The following is a 23,399-nucleotide window of genomic DNA, read 5'->3' as shown; positions in this document are numbered from 1 at the left end:
TGCACCCAACTATTGCCTCATGGCCATTTGAAGCTTGGGGTTTGGATGTTGTTGGACCATTGCCTAATTCCTCTAGTGGACATTTGTACATCGTGGCTGCAACTGACTACTTCTCAAAATAGACAGAAGTTGTTTCTCTTAGAGAAGTAAAGGAAGAGAATGTCGCCAACTTCATTTGAGTCAATATTATCTACCATTTTGGTATTCCTCGATATATATTGACAGATAATGGCAAGCCATTTGATAACAAGCTAATGACAAAGATATGTGATCTTTTTGGCTTCAAGCAACATAATTTCTCTATATATTATACGGCTGCTAATGGTCTTGATGAAGCATTTAACAAGACACTCTGCGACTTATTGAAAAAAGTTGTTTCCAAGTCTAAGAGAGATTGGCATGAAAGAATGGAAGAGGCTCTTTGGGCATATAGGACTACGTATCACACGCCAACACTAGAGACTCCCTATTCTATTATTTATAGAGTTCAAGTAGTTCTTCCACTTGAGCATCAAATTCCATCATTGCGCCTTTCCATTTAAGAAGGACTCACCGATGAAAAAAATGCTCGATTACGCCTTGAAGAATTGGAGGCTCTTGATGAAAAAAGACTAGAGTCCCAACAAAGTCTGGAATGTTATCAAGCACGTCTAGCTCGATCTTTTAATAAGAAGGTTCGTCTTAGATGCTTCCAAGTGGGTGATCAAGTTCTAGTTGTAAGAAGGCCCATTATTACTTCTTGTCGGTCTGGAAGCAAGTTTTCTGCTAAATGAGATGAACCATATGTGGTACAAGAAGTATACTCAAGTGGCGCTTACAAACTAGTTGACTCAGAAGGATTGCGCATTGGCCCTATTAACGGAAAGTTCATAAAGATATACTATCCCTGAAGAAAAGAAACACACTCCTTAAGGTACGAGTATAAACTGCATGTTACTCCTGACCCGCAAGAGTATAAACTGTGCATGGCATCATCATTGTAAAAACAAATGTCCGCTAGGTGAAAAATCTTGAAAGAAGTGGCCTAGACAAAAAATTAGGACACAAAAAGAAAAAGAAAAAAAATTAAATCACTCTTTCAAAACTACATTATGACTTGATCCTCTTCACTGAGGTACGTAGGCACTTGGAATTACATTCTGAGTTCAGTCGCATGAGTATCCAAAGAACTCATAGTCTCTCTTGACCCTCTTCACCATAATCCATGAGTTACATCCTAAGTTTAGTGTCATAAGTTCAAAAGAAATGGGGCACGCTATTATTTGAGCATCACAATATTCTCGTAGATTGTCATATATAATGTGTGAATTAGAGAGGGTCAATCAAGACAGAATTTGAATTCACTTCAAAGAAATATTCGTACAAATCCATAAAGCTATTAGCTGTGATTATTGTACATGTTGTAGTTCTATGAATCTTCTTTTCGGCTTCTCTACGCTGAGATATGAATATATATTTTTAATAAGATCATGTGAATATGAATCTGTCAGTTTTTCTACATGTGAAATTCATTTTTGAAGTTTGTTTAGAATGATCCTGAGGGACTCGAGCTATAAATTTTGGATATGTTTCAGATTAAAAAGTTTGGTTTCTAATAAATTGAGTCTCTCCTGGCTTTGGTGCTCTCATACAATGATATATTTCTCGTACTATCAAAACACATAAGGTAATAAACAACGATGTTTAGGGGAAAGTCCATGCTTAATGCGATTTCATTAATGCATCAATACGAGTAAATAACTCTTGAAGCTGAAACGTAAAAGAAATACTTATAGAAATGCGCTATATAATATAAAAGAGTAATAACTAACCAATCAGAATGCTAAAAAAAAAAGAGGAACAAAAACAAATAGTTCATAATAAGCTAGTCTAAACATAGCTTATAATTAGTTAAGTCTTGAAGAGAAATCTCTAAAACTCTCTTCTTCTCTTCCACATCATTTGAGGCATTTGCAGTAGCTAGAGAAATATCAGCACATTTTTTGTACTCTTGTTCAGCTGCTCAGACTTTAGATTCGACATCTTCGACTTCTTTCTTGGCAGCATCTCGGAGGGCTTTTAACTCCTTCACCTACTTCCTCGCCTCCTTAAGAGATTGACAGATGTCAGGCAATTCTTCGAATTTCTCATTCTTTTTATTCAAGACAAGATCAAGGTATTTTTTGGCATTTAGATATGGCTCGGATTCTTCAATTTTCAGGGCTTTATCAGCAAGGGATGATCGTGCTTGGTCATAGGAGGTGGCAGGTTCAAAGAGAGACTCTAATAAATTCTTCAAAGGAGAAATATCCACCCCCATTTCATCTACATCCTTAAGAATTACTTGGACCTCATCCTTAAGAGAAGAAACATGTTCTGTAGTAAGATCAGCGAGCTTAGAACGAATCTTATTCCAAGCTCCTTCGACAAAATTCATTCGAAGTTCTGAGATGACTTGCTTTCCATCAAAAATGGACATGGACATTGCTGGTTTCTTATGGGAAGGATATTCTACATTTGATGTAGTCCTTTTATGTGGGATAAAAGTAGCCTCTCACTTTAATTTGGGTGACAAAATTGATTTTCTTGAAGTCGGCCCCTCTATAGATTCATTACTATCTTGTGGCTTGATTTGGTAAGAAGTCTCCAACATGCTAACATTATTTGCCTGCCAAAAAAAAAGAAATAATAATAGATAAATAAAAGAAGAAATATCGTAGTTAGTAGAATCATGTGGTATCATGGAATGAAAAAAAATTATTACCTCTTTAATAGCTGTCAAAGACTTTGAAGAACTAACATTGTTGTCAAAAATCTCTACCGGATGTGAACTAGCATTGTTTGGTGTGTCAAAAGATACTTTCAATTGGTTCCAACAACGATCACTACGGGTGCTACTACTTTCATCTTGAGATGGCCTCTTGTGAGAGGTCCGTTGAATTTGAGCTGAATACTTTTCTTTTTGAACTTCCTCAAGGGAAGATCCCTTGATCTTGTCTGGAACAACAACTTTAGACTTCAAAATAGTAGGTTGACTCACAATTAAGACCTCCTCGTCTTGCTTTTGAAGAACATTACTATCCATACCAACAGCACTCACCAAGGACTGTATATAATTTTCAAGAAAATTTCCATGCACCTTTTCCCACCAAGACTTGTAATTGAGCGAAAAGAATTTCTTCAAGTTGGACCCACTAGGAGGAAATATTGCTCTTGCCCTAGATTTTGTCAGCACACAAATTCATGCAAGCCTTAAGCCCTCGGCTAATGAAGCTTCACTAAAATCTTGATCTAATCGACTAGGAGTATCTTAAAAAAAGCCAAATTGATGATTGAATCTATGGGGACTATAAGGCTCCACAATAAAGATATTTTCATCTCTTAAAGTGAGATAGTTTGAGCGAAGGCTCATAAAGAAATTCGATTGAAATTCATTTTCAGTGTCGTCGTCGTGGTAGTGGTGAGCATTAGGCCTTTTAATCAATGTTGCATCCCACGTAATGGTTTCCCCTCCATGTATACACTTTCTCGCATCCTTTTTTTAAAAATACCTGACAGCACCTTCGCCAGAAAAAGAAGCCATAAGAGGATCAGTCGGTCCACCTGCTAATGGGTAATGAGTTTTGAAGTAGTAGGCCAACCAACCATACACATAATGAATTGGAAAACAAGTTTGAACGAGATCAAGTCGTGAGCATCTTGAAATCGTATTTAGACCTTTGTAAATGCTTGCTAAGACTAGAACTGCAAGGCTAACTCTTCGTCCACATGCTAAATGACAGGCGATTCTAAAGACGCCCGGACGAATAAAGCCATTCTCCTTCGTAGGAAGCACAAATACACATAACCAGCAAGATAAAAAAACTGCCAAGTATGTTTTATTTTTCTTATGACTCTTAACTTCCAACTTGTGAAATAGAGCTTCTTCAGCAAGAGACCAATTAACAGATTCACCAATTACGCCATTTGGATTATGCGATGACTTAAGATGGACAAACTTCTTTTCTCTTCTTGGTGGGGATTGTCCATATTTCGTATCTTTCTTACACCAAAACTCTATCCATCTTTCCACAGAAATATTTGGGTCATGATTATTTTCTACTCAGATTCGATGAAAAGCATCAAATAAATGCTCACAAGAGTGAAGGAGAAACCTTTTTCTCTTATCAAATGTGCCTAAAAGTTCTGCAATATTTGGTACGACTTCCTCGTAAAGACTTCCTGCTATGGGTAGACCACCAATCATGTGTAAATCCTAAAGTGATATAGATAATTCTCAGACTGAAGTAAGTAGTGTATTTATAATAGGACACCAAGCTTCGCAGAAGGCTTGCAAGATATTAGTGTTACGATCATAAGTAAAAATTGAACCATACACAGCATCATATATTTTTGCATCCTTCAAAGTCTGGCGATTCCTGCTAAGGATATCTTCAGCCCACTCCCAATAGCCTGGAATATAGTGAAATTCTCCATCAAGTGTAAAAGTGTCATCCTATTGAGTCTCTCTATTAATGATTCGTCTCCCCAAACATGGTAAAGAAGTTGTAATATTTTTGGTACGATGATTAGGAATGCAAAGTATCCACTTCTTGGGAGGACGGTTGTTATATTCAAGAGTCCAATCCTCTAAACCAGAAAGTTCCCCCAAAGATGGCCATGGAGCAGCATATTGGCCAGGTAAAGGCGTACTTACAAGCAGTTTGGTCTCCACCTCACTGTCTTTATGATCTGATATCACAAGGTATCGCAACTCTAAAGAAGAAGAAGTTAAATCTCTAAAGTAAACCGTGATTCAATCTGCAAAAAAAATTAATATATAGATTTTGTTAGCTCATAAATTAGTAATTCAATAATCACAGTCATGAATCTCGATAATGAATGATTATATTCTTTGAGCAAGACCTATGACTAATCTAGATGGTGGAAAGTCTTTATAAATTATGTAAAGTCTTTGCCTTAGACGGTGTAAAATCTTTGGCTCGGACTATGGAATGTCTTCGACTTAGACGGTGTAAAGTCTTTGCAACAAATCGTGTAAATTCTTTGCCTTAGACGGTGTAAAATCTTTAGCTTAAACTACGGAATGCCTTTGACTCAGATGGTGTAAAGTCTTTGCCACAAATTATGTAAAGTATTTGCCTTAGATGGTGTAACGTCTTTAGCTCGGACTATAGAATGCCTTTGACTCAGACGGTGTAAAGTTTTTGCCACAAATCATGTAAAGTCTTTGCCTCAAACGGTGTAAAGTCTTTGACTTGGACTATGTGATGCCTTTGACTCCAATAGAATAAAAGTTTATTGTATATGAAGTAATATTTTCATTTGCTAAAAAAAGGGGGAAAAAGGGGGGAAAATAATCTGTGTTTTACCCTTCCAAAAGTCGTTTACAACATCACTGGGAGTACATATGTATAATGGTGCGATGGTTTTAAAAAAAACGCACCTCGTATATTGATGAACTCAAGAGGGTATGCAAAAAGGAGCATCAAGATTGCCAATGTCAATGATGAAAATAAATAAAAGGAGAGAGTCTATTTATAGACAAGTAGTGATGGTAAGGGAGTCCTTCTTCCAAAGTAATTATAATTATTTTTTGGGTAGGACTCTAGTAGAATGATACAAATTTATTCTCTCCAAATCCTAATTGATTGTGAAATTGTGAAAATTTGGGCTATCTGTATTCTAAAAGAGTGTGTCCTTTCTGAATTCTAATTGGATTTAGAAGATAAAATAAAAAGTAGGCATTTGCTAAAAATTAAAATTAAAAAAAAATGGGAAAAAAATAATATGTGCTTTACCCTTCAAAAGGTCGTTTACAACATCACTGGGAGTACATATGTATAATGATGCAATGATTTAAAAAAAATGTACCTCATTTATTGATGAACTCAAGAGGATATGCAAAAAGGAGCATCAAAATTGTTAATGCCAATGATGAAAATAAATAAAAGGAGAGAGTCTATTTATAGACAAGTAGTGATGGTGAGAGAGTCCTTCTTCCAAAGTAATTATAATTACTTTTTGGGTTAGGACTCTAGTAGAATGATACAAATTTATTCTCTCCAAATCCTAATTGGTTGTGAAATTGTAAAAATTTGGGCTATCCATATTCTAAAAGGAGTGTGTCCTTTCGGAATTCTAATTGGATTTAGAAGACAGAATAAAGGGTAGGCATTAAAAAATGGCTCAAATAATAATAATAATAATAATAATAATAATAATAATAATAATAATAATATATATACTCCAATTGGAGTCTCATTATTTACTCCAACTATGTCACTCCAATCGGAGGAACGTATTAATTTAATATGTTTATGGTGCATATTAAATTGCACGACATACTATTATCGTTTAGTTAATACTTCAAGCCTAGTCTTTGTATAAAATACTTCGACAAGATTTGAAGTAGGGGGCATTTGTAAACATTAGAATTATATTAGATTTAAATCCGTAATTTAATTTAGACTATATTAAAATCAAGAAAATAGTTCAAATGATGTAGCAATCCAAGTCAAATAAATAATCCACTAAAATCACACCATGTATCAAAGTTAGGTGGTAATTCAAGTCAAATTAAATGAGCCACTAAAATCACACCACGTGTTAAAGTTATATGGTAATCCAAGTCAAATTAAATGAGCCATTAGAATCATGCCATGTGCCAAAATTATGTGGCAATCTCAGTCAAATTAAATAAGCCACTAAAATCATGCCACGTGTCAAAGTTATGTGGCAATCTAAGTCAAATTAAATGAGCCACTAAAATAATGTCACATGTATATATGTGACATGTTCTGACCAATTAAATTAAAGTTCTTCACCAAAAAAATCTGATTGGTCAATCCAAACCAACCAATCAAATCACATCCTCATACCACTCCCTACAACTATAAATAGGGGTCTTCATTATTCTTAGAGGATTTTTTTTTGAAGAACAAGAAGCAAGAAGAGAGCTCGTGGATCAAAGACCGCAAATTCTCTACAAAGCTACAAAGTTCAAGTAATCAAATTCAAGTTCAAGTTCAAGATCAAGAACGAAATCAAATATCAAAAAGTTCGAGATCAAGTTACTTGTTCATATTTATTACTCGTCATAACCGTACAAGTGTTCGTGACGAATAATTCAAATCTAAATTTGAAGACGAAGATTCAAGATCAAGTTGTTCAAGCCCTTACTCTAAATCAAATTCAAGATATTTCATATTATTTGAAGAATCAGAGGATTATCATAGAGATTGTAATACGCACTACATTTTGAAATTAAATATTACACTTTGTTACTCTAATTTTCCGGTCTTGATTATTTATTTTTCTCGGCTCAAAAATTTATTGTTTACAATGTTTATTCAATTTTAATAGATCATATATTCGTTTATGTGTCCATTTACTTATATAGTAGATGATTTAGTGTATAGAATTTTAGCTTATACACAAAGGATTACATCATCGGTTCTTATAAGTATGAAGTATTTTTGTTCACAATCTAAGATGAAAATTGGACAAGTCATCGTTATGATTGTAGCACAAGATTATATATAATTTATCTTGATTATCAGAGCGAACTTCTTGTGATAGTGCATTTTGTATGTATTGAACGGGACCGAGTAGAGATAGTTGTTTTAGATTGACTAACAAAAATATATTCTCTAAACTGTCAAATGTACTTATATTCTTAATCTTCATATAACTATTATGATTTGTATATATTAATTATCGTTTTGATTTATTAAAAGGTGAGATTCTGAGATAGGTCAATATGCCTGGTAGATTGGATGATAATAATATATATTGGTAAATAATAAGTTAGTTGATGGAATTCATGTCTCGATATAGAGATTGATGATATGCCTTTTTTGAGAAGATTAAAAGTTTTCATTGTGTCAAACCTTGCAAGTGAATTTATGAATCCGACATATGAAATAAGTTAAGTAGTGCTCTAAAAAAAATTAATCTTTAAGTTAAATTCGTCGGTAATTTAATTTATTGATTAGTATCTGTAATCTTAACATGAGGAATTACATAAGTGTTTAATGGAGAATTCCGAAATATAAATAGAGGAGTGCAATTACGAATTTCTAGTGGAATGATTTATAATTTATTATGGTAAAAATAATTCAAATTAATTATTTTGAATTATTTCCATAATAAGGAAATTCAGTAATTAATTATGTGGTCCCTACAGTGCCCATATTTAATTGGAACTCAGAATCTTATTTTCTTCTTCTTTTCGGACTGGGAAAATGTCCCTATAAATAGGGGTTCTCCTAACCTTAAAAAGATGATATGTAGGGTTTTCTATACAATACTTGCCCACCCAAGTGTTGAGAGAGTTCGGCTGTAAACTTGGGATCACTGTAGAAGACCGCAGAACTGCAGTCTAACTGTGGATTCGCTTGAAGGTATCTGTTCACGTTTCAAGAGGTATTTATCGAATTAAATTTCAGAAAATTTATGTGTTCTAGCATAAACGTATGTGTTATCTATTCTTTATGTAAGCAATATATTTTTGGTATGCTTCCGCTGTGCATATAGTTTTTCAACAAAACCTTCCTATTGACACCCCAACCAAAGACACCATATTCGACATATCATGCTCATTTTTGAAAATCCAACAATATTTCTTATTTCATTCTATTCCTTAATATTTTTTTGAGTTATGTAGAAGATTATTGGGAAAAAAATATATCTCAAAAAAATAAGTTATATTTCTTCCGTCCCAATGAATGCGACACCTTTCAAGTTTGGAAATTCATATAAGTCTTTTTTTTGGCCGTAAATTCTTCATATGTCTTTTAGATATTTTGAATTGTCAATTATTGTGACTTATAGTACATTTTACATTATTTCAAATATATAGATTTTATTTCAAAAAGTTTAAAATTTTCATGGCCTAATTCATAATCAAAGTTAAACTATTTGACTCTCAAAATTAAAGTTGTTCCACATAAATTAAAATAGAGAAAGTAATATTTTTTTATTCTTTACTAGCCATGATTAATAATCATTAATCCCCTTTATTACTCATTGTAACAAATCTATTATTAACTTTGGCTATTCTCTTCATATCATATATTAATCTCTATCATTTAGTTGCCTATAAATACTTTTAGTTAGAGTTGTTCATGGTTATGGTTAAAAAAATTAAATTAAATCGTAATTCGAATCAAATCGATTAAAAAATTGATATTTAGTTTGGTTTAATTAGGTTTGATTTTAAATTTTAAAAACCGATATAACTTGATTTGATTTTAATTTTACTAAGAAAATACCACAAAAATTACCAAATTGAATCGAGAAATTATATACAAAAATTTTATAATTATTTATATATTATTCATAAATAAAATATGAATATTTTGTTAAATTTTAATTAACTTAAGTTCATAACTTTACCATTTTCTCAAACCCAATACTTAAATTTTGGTATATTATTTTTTTGTACACCCTCCCCCGAGTAGTTTCTCAATTGTTGAGCTTGTATATTATATTTTTGTTATAAAGATTTGATAGTTTGATCTTTGGTGCATAATGACTTAAGTATTGCTTAATTAAATCACTTTATTCGTGTCATAATAATTCTAGTATTGCTTAATTGAATCCACAATAGCTTTTCTGTGGATTGTTCATATACTAGGTGTTTGTTTCTATCTAGATGTGTATGCCCTCAATAAACTTATTAGTTTCCAACAAAAAAAACAAAATAACCGAACGAAATCGACAGTTATTTTTCTGGTTTGATTTTAGAAAGTTAAAAATCAACTAAATTATTTTGATTTTGATTTTAATCAATAACCGATCCAAATCAAACCATTGAGTGGCTTCACTTTAAAGAAGATATTTAAAAAAGTGATAAATCCTTGAGCCATTTTCATGTCATCCATAGACATATTTTTAAGTGCATCCATTTGGTAGAGAATAAATATCAAGAGAAATTATTCCTCATATATTCTATTGTGCTTAATTTTGTTCTCTATCAAATTTCATTGTTGATCTGCTCCTAGTTTCTGGTAGAACAGTTTAATGAAATTCTGGAAAATATACCATATCAGTAAAATATCTTTAAGAATAATGTTTTTGACCCGCCTTTAAGGTATGAAAATTTTCTATAAGGAATCCAATATTACAACATGTATTATTAACCACTCAAATTCCGTTTATATTTAGTTCAGATTCAATGAAGAGAAGGATTCCCTCTTAGAATTAGATAGGTGAAAGGTAGACTTCATATTCACAACAATGTAAGACTCTTCTATATTTCTAACACAAACAAAAATATTGGTCATACAAACATGGACCACTCCTTTCTCCATCACTAGAAAATACAATAACCCTTTGCCATACGCCACTCCTATTTTTCTTGAATTTCTGCCCTGTCAACGTTGAATTAGCAATTCATCAATTAAATGAGACACGGTTTCAAAAAGAGACGTATATCTTTTTTTTTAATATATGGGTATATAATCATCTCATCATAACCCAATTTGGTCCCACTAATTTATATTACATTGTGTAGGAAAGTGCTCCAAGAGTGTTTATCATTTTCAGGATTCGAAATATAACAAGTTGTTGTATGTAAATCAAGGTGCAATAGCATGATGAACCAAAAAGTCTTCAGAACCTATTGTTAAGAATTAACCGCTTGGATATCGACCTAGGAAAAATCAATTTTAAACTTATTGATAATTCATAATCAACTTCCTTTCGTAGTATCCTACCACCCGGAAAATTTGAATCCCCGTTGCCGCCTTGAAATAGAGATATCCTAAATCACTAGATGATGGGAACCGCTTGACCAAGTGCCATCATACTACGATCATACCATGGTTATTCTATTCAAATCATATGACCTATCATTTGATTTGATTTGATTTGATTATCTATCAAGAAAGATAATATTATGATTAGGTGGAATGATTATGAGTCACTAAACAATCATATAAGTTTAATATAATTAGTCAAATGTGTAGTTTCTTTGCCTTTTCATGAATAGTTTATTATGTTACATATACATGGAAAGTTTTTTATCCTCATAAGTCAGTTGAAGAGTGGAAGGTAAACGGGATTAAAATAATTAAACATGGTTTGACCCACATGTTTTGTGTATACTAAAACTAACTAAATTCCTAAAATAAAATTGTTTCTTTCCAACCCTAAAGAACAATTTTTACACTACCAATTCAAACACTCCAAAAATACAGAATCAACTTAATAGAACCACTTAAGTTTATGTGTGGATCTTGTTGATTGTTTGTTATTCTAGAAAAGTTGAATAGTTCAAAGTTCAAATAATCCTTTCAAGTTATGGTGTATATGGCAATCCCTCTCTCCCTCTCTCATGTGCTACTTCAAGGTCAACCAATAAAGACCTTGATATGATCATTTTTCTTTTAAATGTTTTCTTTGGACACTCAAACTTGCAATTCCCATTTGTTTTGCTTGTTTCAAAGTCTCCACAAATTAACGAGGAAGCATTGACTTTGACAAGCAAACCTCTACTTCATTTCCATACAAGGCATGTTCCAATTGTCTCTTTGAGTTGAATATAAATATTGCACAAAAACACAACATTTTTAGTAATTCCAACAACTCCATGGACAATCCCTATTGCCTAGTTAATCTTGCATTGATCTTTTGCACTATTCTAGTAAAAGCTCAATCTTTTGATTTTGTTTACAATGGATTCAACAACTCAGATATCATTAGAGATGGAGTTGCAATTATCAATCCAAGTGGTGCACTTAAACTCACTAATAGATCATATAATGTTATAGGCCATGCTTTCCACCCCAATCCTGTACCAATTTTCAACTCCAGTACTAAAAATGTTTCTTCATTTAGTACGTACTTCGTCTTCGCCATTGTCCCTCTTAAGAAAACTTTTGGTGGCTTTGGCTTGGCTTTCACCTTATCTCCATCCCCAGGTTTTCCAGGTGCTGAGGGAGATCACTTTCTTGGAGTCCTCAACAAGACGAACAATGGCAAAGATACTAACCACATCTTTATGGTTGAATTTGACACTGTGGATGGTCATGATGAAGGTGTGGACACAGATGGAAATCACATTGGTATCAACACCAATAGCATGAAATCTATCGCGTCACAACCAGCCAATTACTATGTTAATGGTACTTCTAAAACAGAGGAGGTATATCTACAAACAGGAGAATCAATTCAGGCTTGGATTGATTATGATGGAGTGAACAAAGTGGTAAATGTAACTATATCTCCCATGGATGTTCTAAAGCCAATTACACCTCTGATCAGTAAGGTTGTAGATTTGTCTCCTGTGTTGAACGAAACTATGTATGCTGGTTTCTCAGCAGCCACGGGAGATAAAGCGAGCTCTCATTACATCTTGGGTTGGAGTTTTCGGTTGAATGGAGCTGCTGGTCCTTTAAATCTTGATAAGCTACCTGTTGCCCCACCTGAAGTGATAACATCTTCCAAGAATTCCCATCTCAAAAGGATCTTGATAGGAACATTTTGCTCCGCGGTTATCCTGCTCCTTGGGGCATCTTATATCTATAGAAGGATGAGGCAACATGAAGTTCTAGAGGACTGGGAACTGGATTGTCCTCACAGGTTCCGATATAGAGACCTTTACAAGGCAACCAGGGGATTCAAGGACAGTGGACTAATTGGAGTTGGAGGATTTGGTGCTGTTTACAAGGGTGTTTTGCCCACTAATGGAGCCGAGGTGGCAGTAAAGAAGATATCAAGCAATTCTCTTCAAGGAATGAGAGAATTTGCAGCGGAGATCGAAAGCTTAGGCAGGTTAAGGCACAAACACTTGATCAACCTTCAAGGCTGGTGCAAGAACAAGAATGATCTTCTCCTAGTGTATGACTTTGTCCCAAATGGAAGTCTTGATTCATTACTTTACAGACAGAAAAGGGACATTGTTCTAACATGGGATCAGAGATTTAACATCATCAAAGGGATTGCTGCAGGGCTTCTTTACTTGCATGAAGAATGGGACCAAGTGGTAATACATCGAGATGTGAAAAGCAGTAACGTCCTAATTGACGGTGAAATGAATGGTCGGTTAGGGGATTTTGGACTAGCGAGATTATACGACCATGGCAAGAATTCACACACAACAAATGTTGTTGGAACAATAGGGTACATAGCACCAGAATTGACACGGACAGGGAAGGCCTCAACGGGCACAGATGTGTATGCATATGGTGTACTACTTCTTGAAGTAGCCAGTGGAAGACCACCTATTATCTATGAACCAGGGAAAGGAGCTTTAGTACTAGCTGATTGGGTGATAGAATGTTTACAACTAGGTAATATTACTGATGCAGTTGATCATAGGTTAAACTCAGTCTATGTAGATAAAGAGGTTCAAATGGTTTTGAGACTTGGGCTTGTTTGTTCTCACCCAAGACCAGAAGCTAGGCCAACAATGAGACAAGTAATGAAGTACCTCAATGGAGATGAATCACTTCCAGTTTTTGAGCAGCAGTTGAGCACTATTGGATCTGATAGGGTTGATGAAATCACATCCAAGTTCTTGGAAGTGTTTTCTAGTGATACAATCAATATATCACGTCGTTCGCTATCCGTCGGACAGATATCATCTACTTCACTCAATGGTGGTAGATGAAAACTCTGTATAAAGGACATACACTCTTCTTTTGTTTTATTTAACCACTTTGTTGGGATTAAGTAGCTTCTGTTTACCCAAACCCTGTTTTTCTTCCTCTTAATTCTGCAATTTAGATAGGTAGTCTATTTCTGGGCTCATTCAACATTCACAAGCTAACAAGGAAGAGAGACATAATCTCTCATCAGTCAATCACATTCCTATGTTTGCAATATCACTTATCACATCCTATATTTTTGTTTATGTACAAACTCTTTCTACAGGAATTCTTGAATGTCTTAAAGATATAGATTCTAATTTAGCTGAATATCATGTTATTTTTTTATATTATCTTGTCACCATATGATTAATTAAGTGTGCGTGGGTGGAGGAAGCGCTTCGGATTTGATATGAAAATTTTAATTTTCAAATTAAAGAAATTACAATCCAAAACCAAATAATGTCCTGACTGGATTGGATTTTTTAAATTCGAATTTGATATTTCAAAATTTGAGTTTTGACTTTTGAGCCCTTAGCCATATAAATTAATAGTCTCAATTCACCTAAGAATTTGTTGATTAATGTATGTTGTGCTTGAAAACCTCAGAAAAAAAGTGAAATCTTTGTGCTAATGAACTTTGGTTAAATAGATTGTATCATTCTATTTTTCCTGTTTTAACAACTTTTATAAGCACATTCATTTGGTCTCTTTTTTCTTTTCTTTTCTTTTTTTCTGAGGGATGGAGGTTTATGAATTTAGTCATTTTTTGATTATGATTAATTAATATTGGTTGTGCTTGAAAATTCGAGAAAAGGTATGATCTTTTTGAGTAGATGGAAGAATGGTCAAGTTTAAATGATAAGGGTTTATAAAGAAAATAGATGGAGTGATTTTGATATTGATGGTGGTAAGCATAGGCTAAAGAAGTTGTTTGAGCAAGTTCTTGCTAGTTTTCTAAGTGAGGTATCTGAGAAAAAGGTAGTGTTTTTTTAAGTGAGATATCTAAGGAAACAGGTATTGATGATCAAAATACCTTACACCTTTTTCCTTCACTTAGAAAAACACCAAGAACTTAATCAAACAAACTCATTAGCCTATATTTACAGCCATCAATACCAGAACCACTCCCACTATTTCCTTTATAAACTTGACTCATCATTTAAACTTAACCATACTACAATTAACTCCAAAAAAATGTACTTTTTTGGGATTTTCAACCAAAATCAATATTAGCTAATCAAGAAATGACTAAATCATAGACCCCACCCCCCCGGAAGAAAAAAAAGGACAAATGAATGCTTATAAAAGCTGTAAAAACAAGAAAAATAGAATGATACAATCTTTTTTAACCAAAGTTCCATTAACACAAAGACTACACCTTTTCTCTGGGGTTTTCAAGCACAACATACATTAATGGAAACTTCGTTGGTATCAATCAGAAAAGGCCACACATGCTAGTGAGTAGTGACCAAATGGATACAACTAGAAAAGAGACAAAAATGGGTAAAACTAGAGAAGACGACATTTAGGCAAGCCTACTAAAACAAATACAAATCAATCTCAGCATAATGACATGAAAGATAGGACGTATAGGTAAAGGATTTGAGGAATTTATGTATGTAGCGTATAGGTTACATTAGTGTAATTCATTTTTTGAGTCAATTAAACACCTGAATGTGTGATCAACATTTGTCTCATCTTTTCGTTTAAAACACGACCACCACCACCCCAAACAAGAAGGGTGCATGGTGGAAAGTTGAAAACCAGAAGGTGACCTTTCTAAGGCAAAGAAAGGCTGTCTTATGATGTGAGGCCACTGCTGTAAGAGCAATTGACAACCAAGGCAATTACCCAATTTACAAAGACTATCAGCAAACACAATTCCTACTATTGAAGAAACAAGCATTGCCCCAGCTAGACATACAACAAACCCAGTGGTACCACCATCTAGACATACAGTAACAAATAATAATACTATATATTTTTTAAAGTAATGCATAAAAAAATTGGTGTCAAGATTTTAACATTTTAGATTAGGTGGTACTAGCCTGTTTTCTTAGAAATTTAAGCATATTTGTCTGAACCTTACTATTAGAATTAGTACAACTATGAAATATATAAAATTCTGATATTATCTGAAAGAACGAAAACTCACAATGATCTTCAGCAGAGAGTAAGAATAACAGTAACAGGGGAAAAGTTACCACAATAAATTTTTCGTTTGATTTAACACCATTCTGATGGAATCACAGAATGATGAGTTACTGGAAGTCGATCGACAGAAAACTGCTGAGTTGTAATATTATAGACTAGACAAAGTTATAACAACAGCAGGCTACCAAGACAAGGTGACCTCGACCCTTGAAGCTATAAGTCTGCATACCCAAAATTTAAAAGGAAGAATTTCAACTTTCATAGCCAACACAAGAGATGCAAGCTTAGTTGATTATGTAAACCCCACCTTGGTAACCTGACAACTTCAGCCTCAGCAATATGATGGAAAAAAACAAGATTCCTAGATAAAGAGCAACTCTAAGACACAGCTCACCCACAAACAGAGAAGGCGCGCCCAATCATTCCTTGTGTCCAGGTTGCTGTTTCTTTCAGCTGTTCATCATCAGATTGAAGACACTCACCCAACAGCTGTTCAAGAAATGCAGGATCTTTGAATATGGTCTTTGCACTGGAACCAAGAGCATCAGCTAGATCTCCCAACACAGCTACTGCTGCTTTTGTTACACTCTCATCTCTGCAGAAGAACCACAATACACATGTCAGAACTCATAAGGTGCAAATATTATAAGAGAAATGAAAGTCCACGAAATTCAGTTAACAATACCTTGGGCTGTCTTTGGCAACCAGTTCAATGAACTGCAAGAGATGAGGAGCATGGGGTAACATCAAGTTGGCCTTGGTACTCTTAAATCCTTGAAGAATTCCAGAGTATGCTTCAAAAATACTGCGCCTCAGCTGGTTGCCATACTCTAGCAATTCATCATCACTATTGTCTAGTTGTGCACACATTTGAGCAGCACTTTGCATCATAGGTAACGCAAACTGAAGGTACTTCTCAAAGTGTTCACCAATAGCAAGCGCAATATCCCCAAAGCAGGAGAAGATGGGAGGTTTTACAGATCGGTTAAGTTCACTGCTAGACAGATCTTTAAGAAGAAGAGTCATGATCCCATCACAGTATGGCAAGATCTTGTCATCCAATGCACGACAAATATCGCCAACCACCCCCACTGAGATGGAACAAACCTGGTATTCTTCAAAATTCTGCAGCCCCATCTCAATATACTTGTAAAACTCTGGCATATACTTTAAAAAATCTGATCCAGTTGCATAGGCCAGAGCACCAATTGCAAGCATGGCCTCTTCGTGGACAGTTGAGCTACGACAGGCGAAGACCTTCAGGAACAACATCATGATACGGTCAGCAACTTGGAGTATTATAGCCTTGGTTTCATCAGCACTACTTAGCTTCTGAATGATAACCTGGAGTACACCACAAAGAGAAGCCTGTAGATCTCCCTGTTTTTCTCTATCATCAGAGGATAAAATCTGAAGCTCAAAAGTTTGTGCCAACTTGTCCATTATAACAGGGCAAAGGTGATTAATAATCTGAGATGTTTCAGAAAGATTAGAGCACCTAACAACTTCATTCAAGGTTTCATATGCCGTGGTTCTGAGCTTAGAACCACTGTCTGGCCGATCAGCCGTTGCAATAAGAGAACTAATAATCTGAGTTATAAATGGAGTGAGCAGAGATGAGCTTGTCCCAGCATCCTCATATCCTTGAAAAAGAAAATAGATAGCCCCACAAACTTTTTCGGCAACATGAGGGACATCTTTTATACTATCTAACAGAACTTCCACAATTTGTTGGAGGTTGGCTGGTGTGATTACTGAAAATCCAGAAGCTGGAGTGTGCAGCAACTCAAAGATACGGCTAAGAGTCCATGCTGTGGTATCTCTAATGTGCTCATTATTATCCTTCATCGCGTCAAGCAGATGCTTTAATCCAGCATGGACCATGGGAGATAGCTTCTCAATGCTTGGACCTTCAAGTATTGAGCCAAATGCATATATGGCAGCCTCGCGAGAGCGCCAATCAGGTTTCATTATGTTAGCCTCCACAAAAGGCATTACAAGGGGAACAACAGCATCTCCGACAGTTCTGGCAACAAGACCAAGACATGTTCCACCAGCCATAGCCAGATTCCAGATGTCATCATCCTGGTCCTGTTCTTCATCCTGTTTCAATAACGTTTCCAGCAGCATTGGAACTAATACTTCGAGGGCCTTCTCAATGAAATGGGAATGTTGCACACTGGAATCCCCACTGTCAGGGACCTCATAGTCTTGAAGCTCTATCTCTTCATCACAGATAGAACTCCAGAATTCAATTGCTTGAAGGGCAACAGCCTCCTCATCTTCTTTTACTGCTTTAGCTGTCAACTGGAAGAGAGTCTGCATGTAAGGTTCAAGCAACTCATAATACGTCGACGCAATAGAAACAAGACACTCAAAAGCAGCCTGCCTTAACTGTCCCTCCTTTGCTGTTGCTGCCTCACAGATGACCTTCATAATATAATTTCTCTCCATCTCATTGTCAAAGTTTGTCTGAGCAAAATCCAGAGCATTATACAAAGCTCTAGTAGCAGCTAGTCTGACTTCAACACTTTTCTCCTCAACATTCATACCTTGCACAACAGCTGTGAGAACAGAGTTTACTTCATCTTGGACAAGATCATGGTGAGATATCTCCTCACACACATAACCAAGTGTTTCCAAGGTCGCCTGTTTCACAGATGCAGGACTTCCTTGTTGTGTCATGTTAACCAGCAGTGAACCAATGAGCTCTGGCCATTGTTTCTGAGGAACTTCAATGGAAGCTATTTTAGCAATCACTTGGGAAGCGGTGTGACTTGCCTCGCGTACAGATGATCCAAGGCAGCTCAGAAGCAAGCTTTTAATTTGGGACTTACAAGATGAATCAATTGTCAGCCACTGTTGAACAAGTTGTTGTTTCCTGACAGTTTCTTTAGCATCCAGTGAGTTTTTAAGCACAATACCAGCTAGTCTACGAGATTCAGTAGGCTTTCCATCATTTGAGAGCTCAACAGCTAGTGAAAGAAAAAATCCCGGAAGGTTTTGGTCTCGGAACTGACTAAGATTAGACTCTGCCTCGGTCCGAATCTTGGCATCTGCTGATTGAGCAGCCAACAAAAACTGAGTGATCTCAACAGCCATGTTTCCTACAAATTGAACAAAGTTAAGCTTGTGAAAGTTTCTAAAAATAAACGAGATATCAAGTAATCAACCAGAACCTTAAAGAAAATTACATGATTCTCCTCTAGTGATAGGATGCACAGTAGGTGCAACAAGCAACACTTTAAAATACCCATTCAATTTCACATATAAGGAAACGTACTATCACAACAGTTAAAAGCGCTTGATAACAACAAAATAACAATTCAACAGGGTGCTATCTGTATAATTTTTAAACTGAGATAACATAATGAAGTTTCAAAAAACTAAGCAAACCAAAGTTTTTAGCACTAAAATGTTTCCTCAATTTGTTCAATTTAAGGGGGAAAAAATCAATCAACTGCTCCTCAATCCAAATAAAAGTTTGGGTGTCTCTATCAATCAATCAAAAGTTCTCCACGAACTCAAACAAGAAATTGAATGGCCATAAGAACAGAACTACTTGCTCAATTAATCAACAAAAAAAGAATCTCATGTTCCAAGTTAACATTGATTGATATATATAGCTACATTTATACTATATACAACATATAATCAACTTTAAAACCAAAAAAAAAGAAGTAAAACAAAAACATCAACGCATACACAACTGTAGCAGCACATAAAACAACATAAAAACAGAAAAATCTAACCTAAAAATGTTGAAATCGAACAGATCTAACTCATAAAGAAAACAAAACCCAGAAATAATTTGAAAATTCAGTAAAAATGAAAAAAAATTACCTTGAATCAACAAAAAGAAGATTAACCTTGAAATTCAACTTCTGGGGATTCAACGAGCTAGGGTTTTTCCTAGCTCCAGAAAACAAAATCAATCAAACAGTTTTGATTGAGGAAAAGTTATTTGCTGTAGTGTGTAGGTGAATTTGGGGGAAATTGAAGGGAGGGGTGGTGGGGGTATTTTCGAATAGTGTGAAGAAGCGGGATATGGAGGAGCGTTATATATTTGAAGAGTTGAAAAAAACCCTACAAATACTGAGCATGGGGGGGGGTGCCCGGACTGCCCGACTTTAACCCTAGCTATTTTTTGAAATTCTCACACGTGCCGTCCTTATTGAGTTGGGTTGGGTCGTTGTTGAGTTGTACCACTGAATGGGTCTCATGAGTTGGGCTTTACTTTTTAGAAAAGGAGAATTTTCGCATATAGCTACTCAAAAATGGAAAAATTATGCGGTATGGCAAACTTTTCTATCATATTATGTAATATGGTATAGTTTAAAATAATTACGGTTCATAGTAAACATATTTACTGAAAAATCTTGTTGTTAGATATACAATATATATGTATATCAGTTATCATTATATAATTTTTCTAACAAATATACATATAGAATTCGACAGATATACATATACAATTTATCTCTCTCCTCCCTCTCTCGGTATCGCTCGCCTCTCTCCTCCTCTCTCTCAATTTCGCTTGCTAGATATACAAATACATATATATATCAGTTATATATATATAATTTTTTGACAAATATACATATACAATTAAACATATATGCATATACAATTCGCCTCTCACTCGCCTCTCTCCTCCATCTCTCGATCTCGCTCGCCTTTCTCCTCTTCTCTCTTAATCTTGTTTGTCAAATATACAAATACATATGTATACCAATGTTTGTATATTTCGATATACAAATAATTCGTGGGCATAGCGATTGTATAATTCGCTACAATATTTGTATACTGGCAAAATTTATGTTTGCCATTATAAGTAATTAGGGAAATTCATATTGAGTAATTATGCTTAAAAGGTTTATCATATCTGAAAACTCCCCCTCAAAAATACTTTAATTATATTCCATGGCTATAATTTGGTAATTATAATTCATAGCTTTTGTATAACGTTTGTATAATTCACTATAACGTTTGTATATTTTGCTACACAATTTGTAATATTTGTATATTTCGCTATACAATTTGATTTGCGTATAGCCTTGGTATAAATCGTGCGAATTATATAAAACTCAAACTGTAATTATAGTTAGATGTTTGACGCGAGCCATAATTAATTCAAACTATAGCTATATTAGCTAATTAACTAGTATATATTTGTTTATCCATGTAATTTTCTCTTGAAAAAACTACATAAAACAAACTCAATTGTGAAAATATTTATTCAAATTATATTCAACCCAAACTATTTACTTTTAATGGACCTATAACTCAAATTATTTACCGTCTTAAATCACTTTCTCCTTTCTTATTTTGCGCATGACATTAGCATAACGTTAGCATCACTGTTATGAATTAATCATCTGTGATACTCCATTGGTATATTGATAACATATCGGTATCATATAGGACTGAGTTTAATTTTTTGTGATACTCCATCGGTATATTGGATACCCTATCAGTATTATATAATATTGAGCTCTTTTTTTAAGAAATAAAAACAAAAAAATTAAGGAAAAAATATTAAAGTCACAATCTTATTTATTAAATTCTAAATTAGTAGAAAATATATTCTCTGTGATACTCCATCGGTATCATATAAGACTGAGCTTAATTCTCTGTGATACTACATCGGTATATTGATACCCTATTAGTATTATATAAGATTGAGTTATTTTTTTAAGAAATAAAAATAAAACAATTAAGAAAAAATTATTAAAGTCACAATCTTATTTATTAAATTCTAAATTAGTAGAAAATATATTCTATGTGATACTCCATCGGTATATTGATATCCTATCAATATTATATAAGATTGAGCACTTTTTTTAAGAAATAAAAATAAAACAATTAAGAAAAAATTATTAAAGTCACAGTCTTATTTATTAAATTCTAAATTAGTAGAAAATATATTCTTTGTAATACTCTGTAGGTATATTGATATCATATTGGTATCATATATAACTAAGCTTAATCCTCTATGATACTCCGTCGGTGTATTGATACCCTATCAGTATCATATAGGGGGGCACTGACGTCAGCATGATGTCAAGCGCGAATTTTAAAATAAATTTATGTCATTTTAAAATAAAAAGAGGGTATAAAAGTATTGGACATTTAAGGGTAAATATTTTCTCTTTTGGGGGTATAACTGTTCTTTTCCCTTACTTTTTTTACTAAAGGAATTGGGTCATTTGTACTTGTGTCCATATTTTGTGTTGTCATTAATAATGTCCTTTATAAGTTAGGGGGGAATTTTTAAAAAAGCAATATTTTAACATTTAATAGAACTCTTTAGCTACATTTAACATTTTCAATATTTATTAAAAATAGCTATATTTTAGTTTGTTATGGGGCTAATTTATATTATTTTTTTTGTTTAACTTAATGAAATACAACTAAGAAATAACAAATTAGAGAAAATCAGGGGAGAGAATCTTTCAAATTAGGTAATAGTACTGAAAATATATCATTACTTACGTCACATAGTAGAAGACAAAAATAGGCAATAATTAGCGATTACAATGATTAATTATCTCGACTTCCTCATCCTCTATTAGTGACTTTGAATTCTTCCATTGATGATCCTCTTTCTTTGTAGAAAGCAAGACGATTGATCAAGATTTTGTACTTTGATGATCCTCTTTCTTCTTAGGAGATCGATATCAATGGATAAGATTTTGAATACATTGGATCCGTAGGAAATAATCGATCGAAAAAACTCATTGAAATACATAATTGGTAGGCAATTCCAGTTTGATCTTTGAGTTATAATCGATCAGGTATGCAATCAAAAATTTAGTTAAATTTAATTATGATGAATCGTGAATTAGTTTGGAATAAGTTTCAAATTCAATTTGTTTTTGGATACAAGAATTCAAAGTTTAATTTCGTATTGAATTTGTATTAAACGTAGAAATTGAATGTTTTATTTCGAATTCAAAGTGTTTTGGATATGACAATTAAATTTTGTTATTTCAAAACACATTTTGATTGTGATTATAGGTGATTTGATACATATTATATATTCAACATAATACACTTTAGAATACAATTAAGATTCAAAATATATTTTTTACTTTGTAATCTGTTTGGGATACAAATAGTGATTGGTTGAATGTTTTTATTTTTTATATGTTGGGTGGTTGAAATATAAATTCAATTAGGATGCAAATAGCTGAATATATTAAAAATTCCACATTGAATATAACATATTTTTGAAATACAAAACAAATAAGAAATACATTTTTTTGGACATGAAATACAATATGTTTGTAATACATTTATTTTTTAATCTTAATATTGTTATAAATTTGTATGTTTGGATGATTGGAATACAAATTTTGTTGGAATACAAATCAAATACGAAATTCATTTTTTGTCGTGAAATATAATGTGTTTGTAATACATTTTTTTTAATCTTACTATAATTATAATTTTGTATGCTTGGATGATTGGAATACATATTTTATTGAAATTCAAATTAGTTATGGGTGCAGTAGTTTTTTGATCATTTACACAAAATAAATTTGTAAATATAGAAAAATCACAAAAGATACGTATTAAAAATAAGATACCTGAATCAATGGGATTGTGTAAATTTGTTAGGACATCTTTCCAATTTCTAGAAAAAAAGAAGAAGAAGATGGAATT

At 33.6% G+C, this 23,399-nt stretch overlaps 2 protein-coding genes across 2 annotated transcripts; one reads left to right on the top strand and one right to left on the bottom strand.

The window, feature by feature from the left end:
- The first annotated feature begins 11,141 nt into the window (after nucleotides 1–11,141).
- Nucleotides 11,142–13,863, top strand: LOC129882435 (lectin-domain containing receptor kinase VI.3-like). The gene has a single exon (XM_055956727.1). It carries the CDS (start codon nucleotides 11,576–11,578, stop codon nucleotides 13,595–13,597), a length of 2,022 nt encoding a protein of 673 aa, XP_055812702.1. The 5' UTR covers nucleotides 11,142–11,575; the 3' UTR covers nucleotides 13,598–13,863.
- A 1,914-nt stretch (nucleotides 13,864–15,777) lies between these two features.
- Nucleotides 15,778–19,808, bottom strand: LOC129882434 (importin subunit beta-1). The gene is made up of 3 exons (XM_055956726.1): nucleotides 19,575–19,808; nucleotides 16,417–18,838; nucleotides 15,778–16,326 (listed from the first exon to the last, which is right to left on the bottom strand). Exons 2-3 carry the CDS (start codon nucleotides 18,831–18,833, stop codon nucleotides 16,122–16,124), a joined length of 2,622 nt encoding a protein of 873 aa, XP_055812701.1. The 5' UTR covers nucleotides 18,834–18,838; nucleotides 19,575–19,808; the 3' UTR covers nucleotides 15,778–16,121.
- Nucleotides 19,809–23,399: the final 3,591 nt, after the last annotated feature.

The sequence above is a fragment of the Solanum dulcamara genome, chromosome 3 (assembly GCF_947179165.1).
Source record: "Solanum dulcamara chromosome 3, daSolDulc1.2, whole genome shotgun sequence".
NCBI lineage: Eukaryota > Viridiplantae > Streptophyta > Magnoliopsida > Solanales > Solanaceae > Solanum > Solanum dulcamara.
Note: the sequence above shows the minus strand (reverse complement) of the source record. Positions and strands in the feature narration are given on the sequence as shown.

Excerpts from the sequence above, each read along its gene's own strand:
- LOC129882435 (XM_055956727.1), top strand. The coding sequence starts at position 11,576 with ATGGACAATCCCTATTGCCTAGTTAATCTTGCATTGATCTTTTGCACT.
- LOC129882434 (XM_055956726.1), bottom strand. The coding sequence starts at position 18,833 with ATGGCTGTTGAGATCACTCAGTTTTTGTTGGCTGCTCAATCAGCAGAT. Across the intron at positions 16,327-16,416 it reads GTTGCCAAAGACAGCCCAAG|AGATGAGAGTGTAACAAAAG; the intron begins GTATTGTTAACT and ends GTTCTTCTGCAG.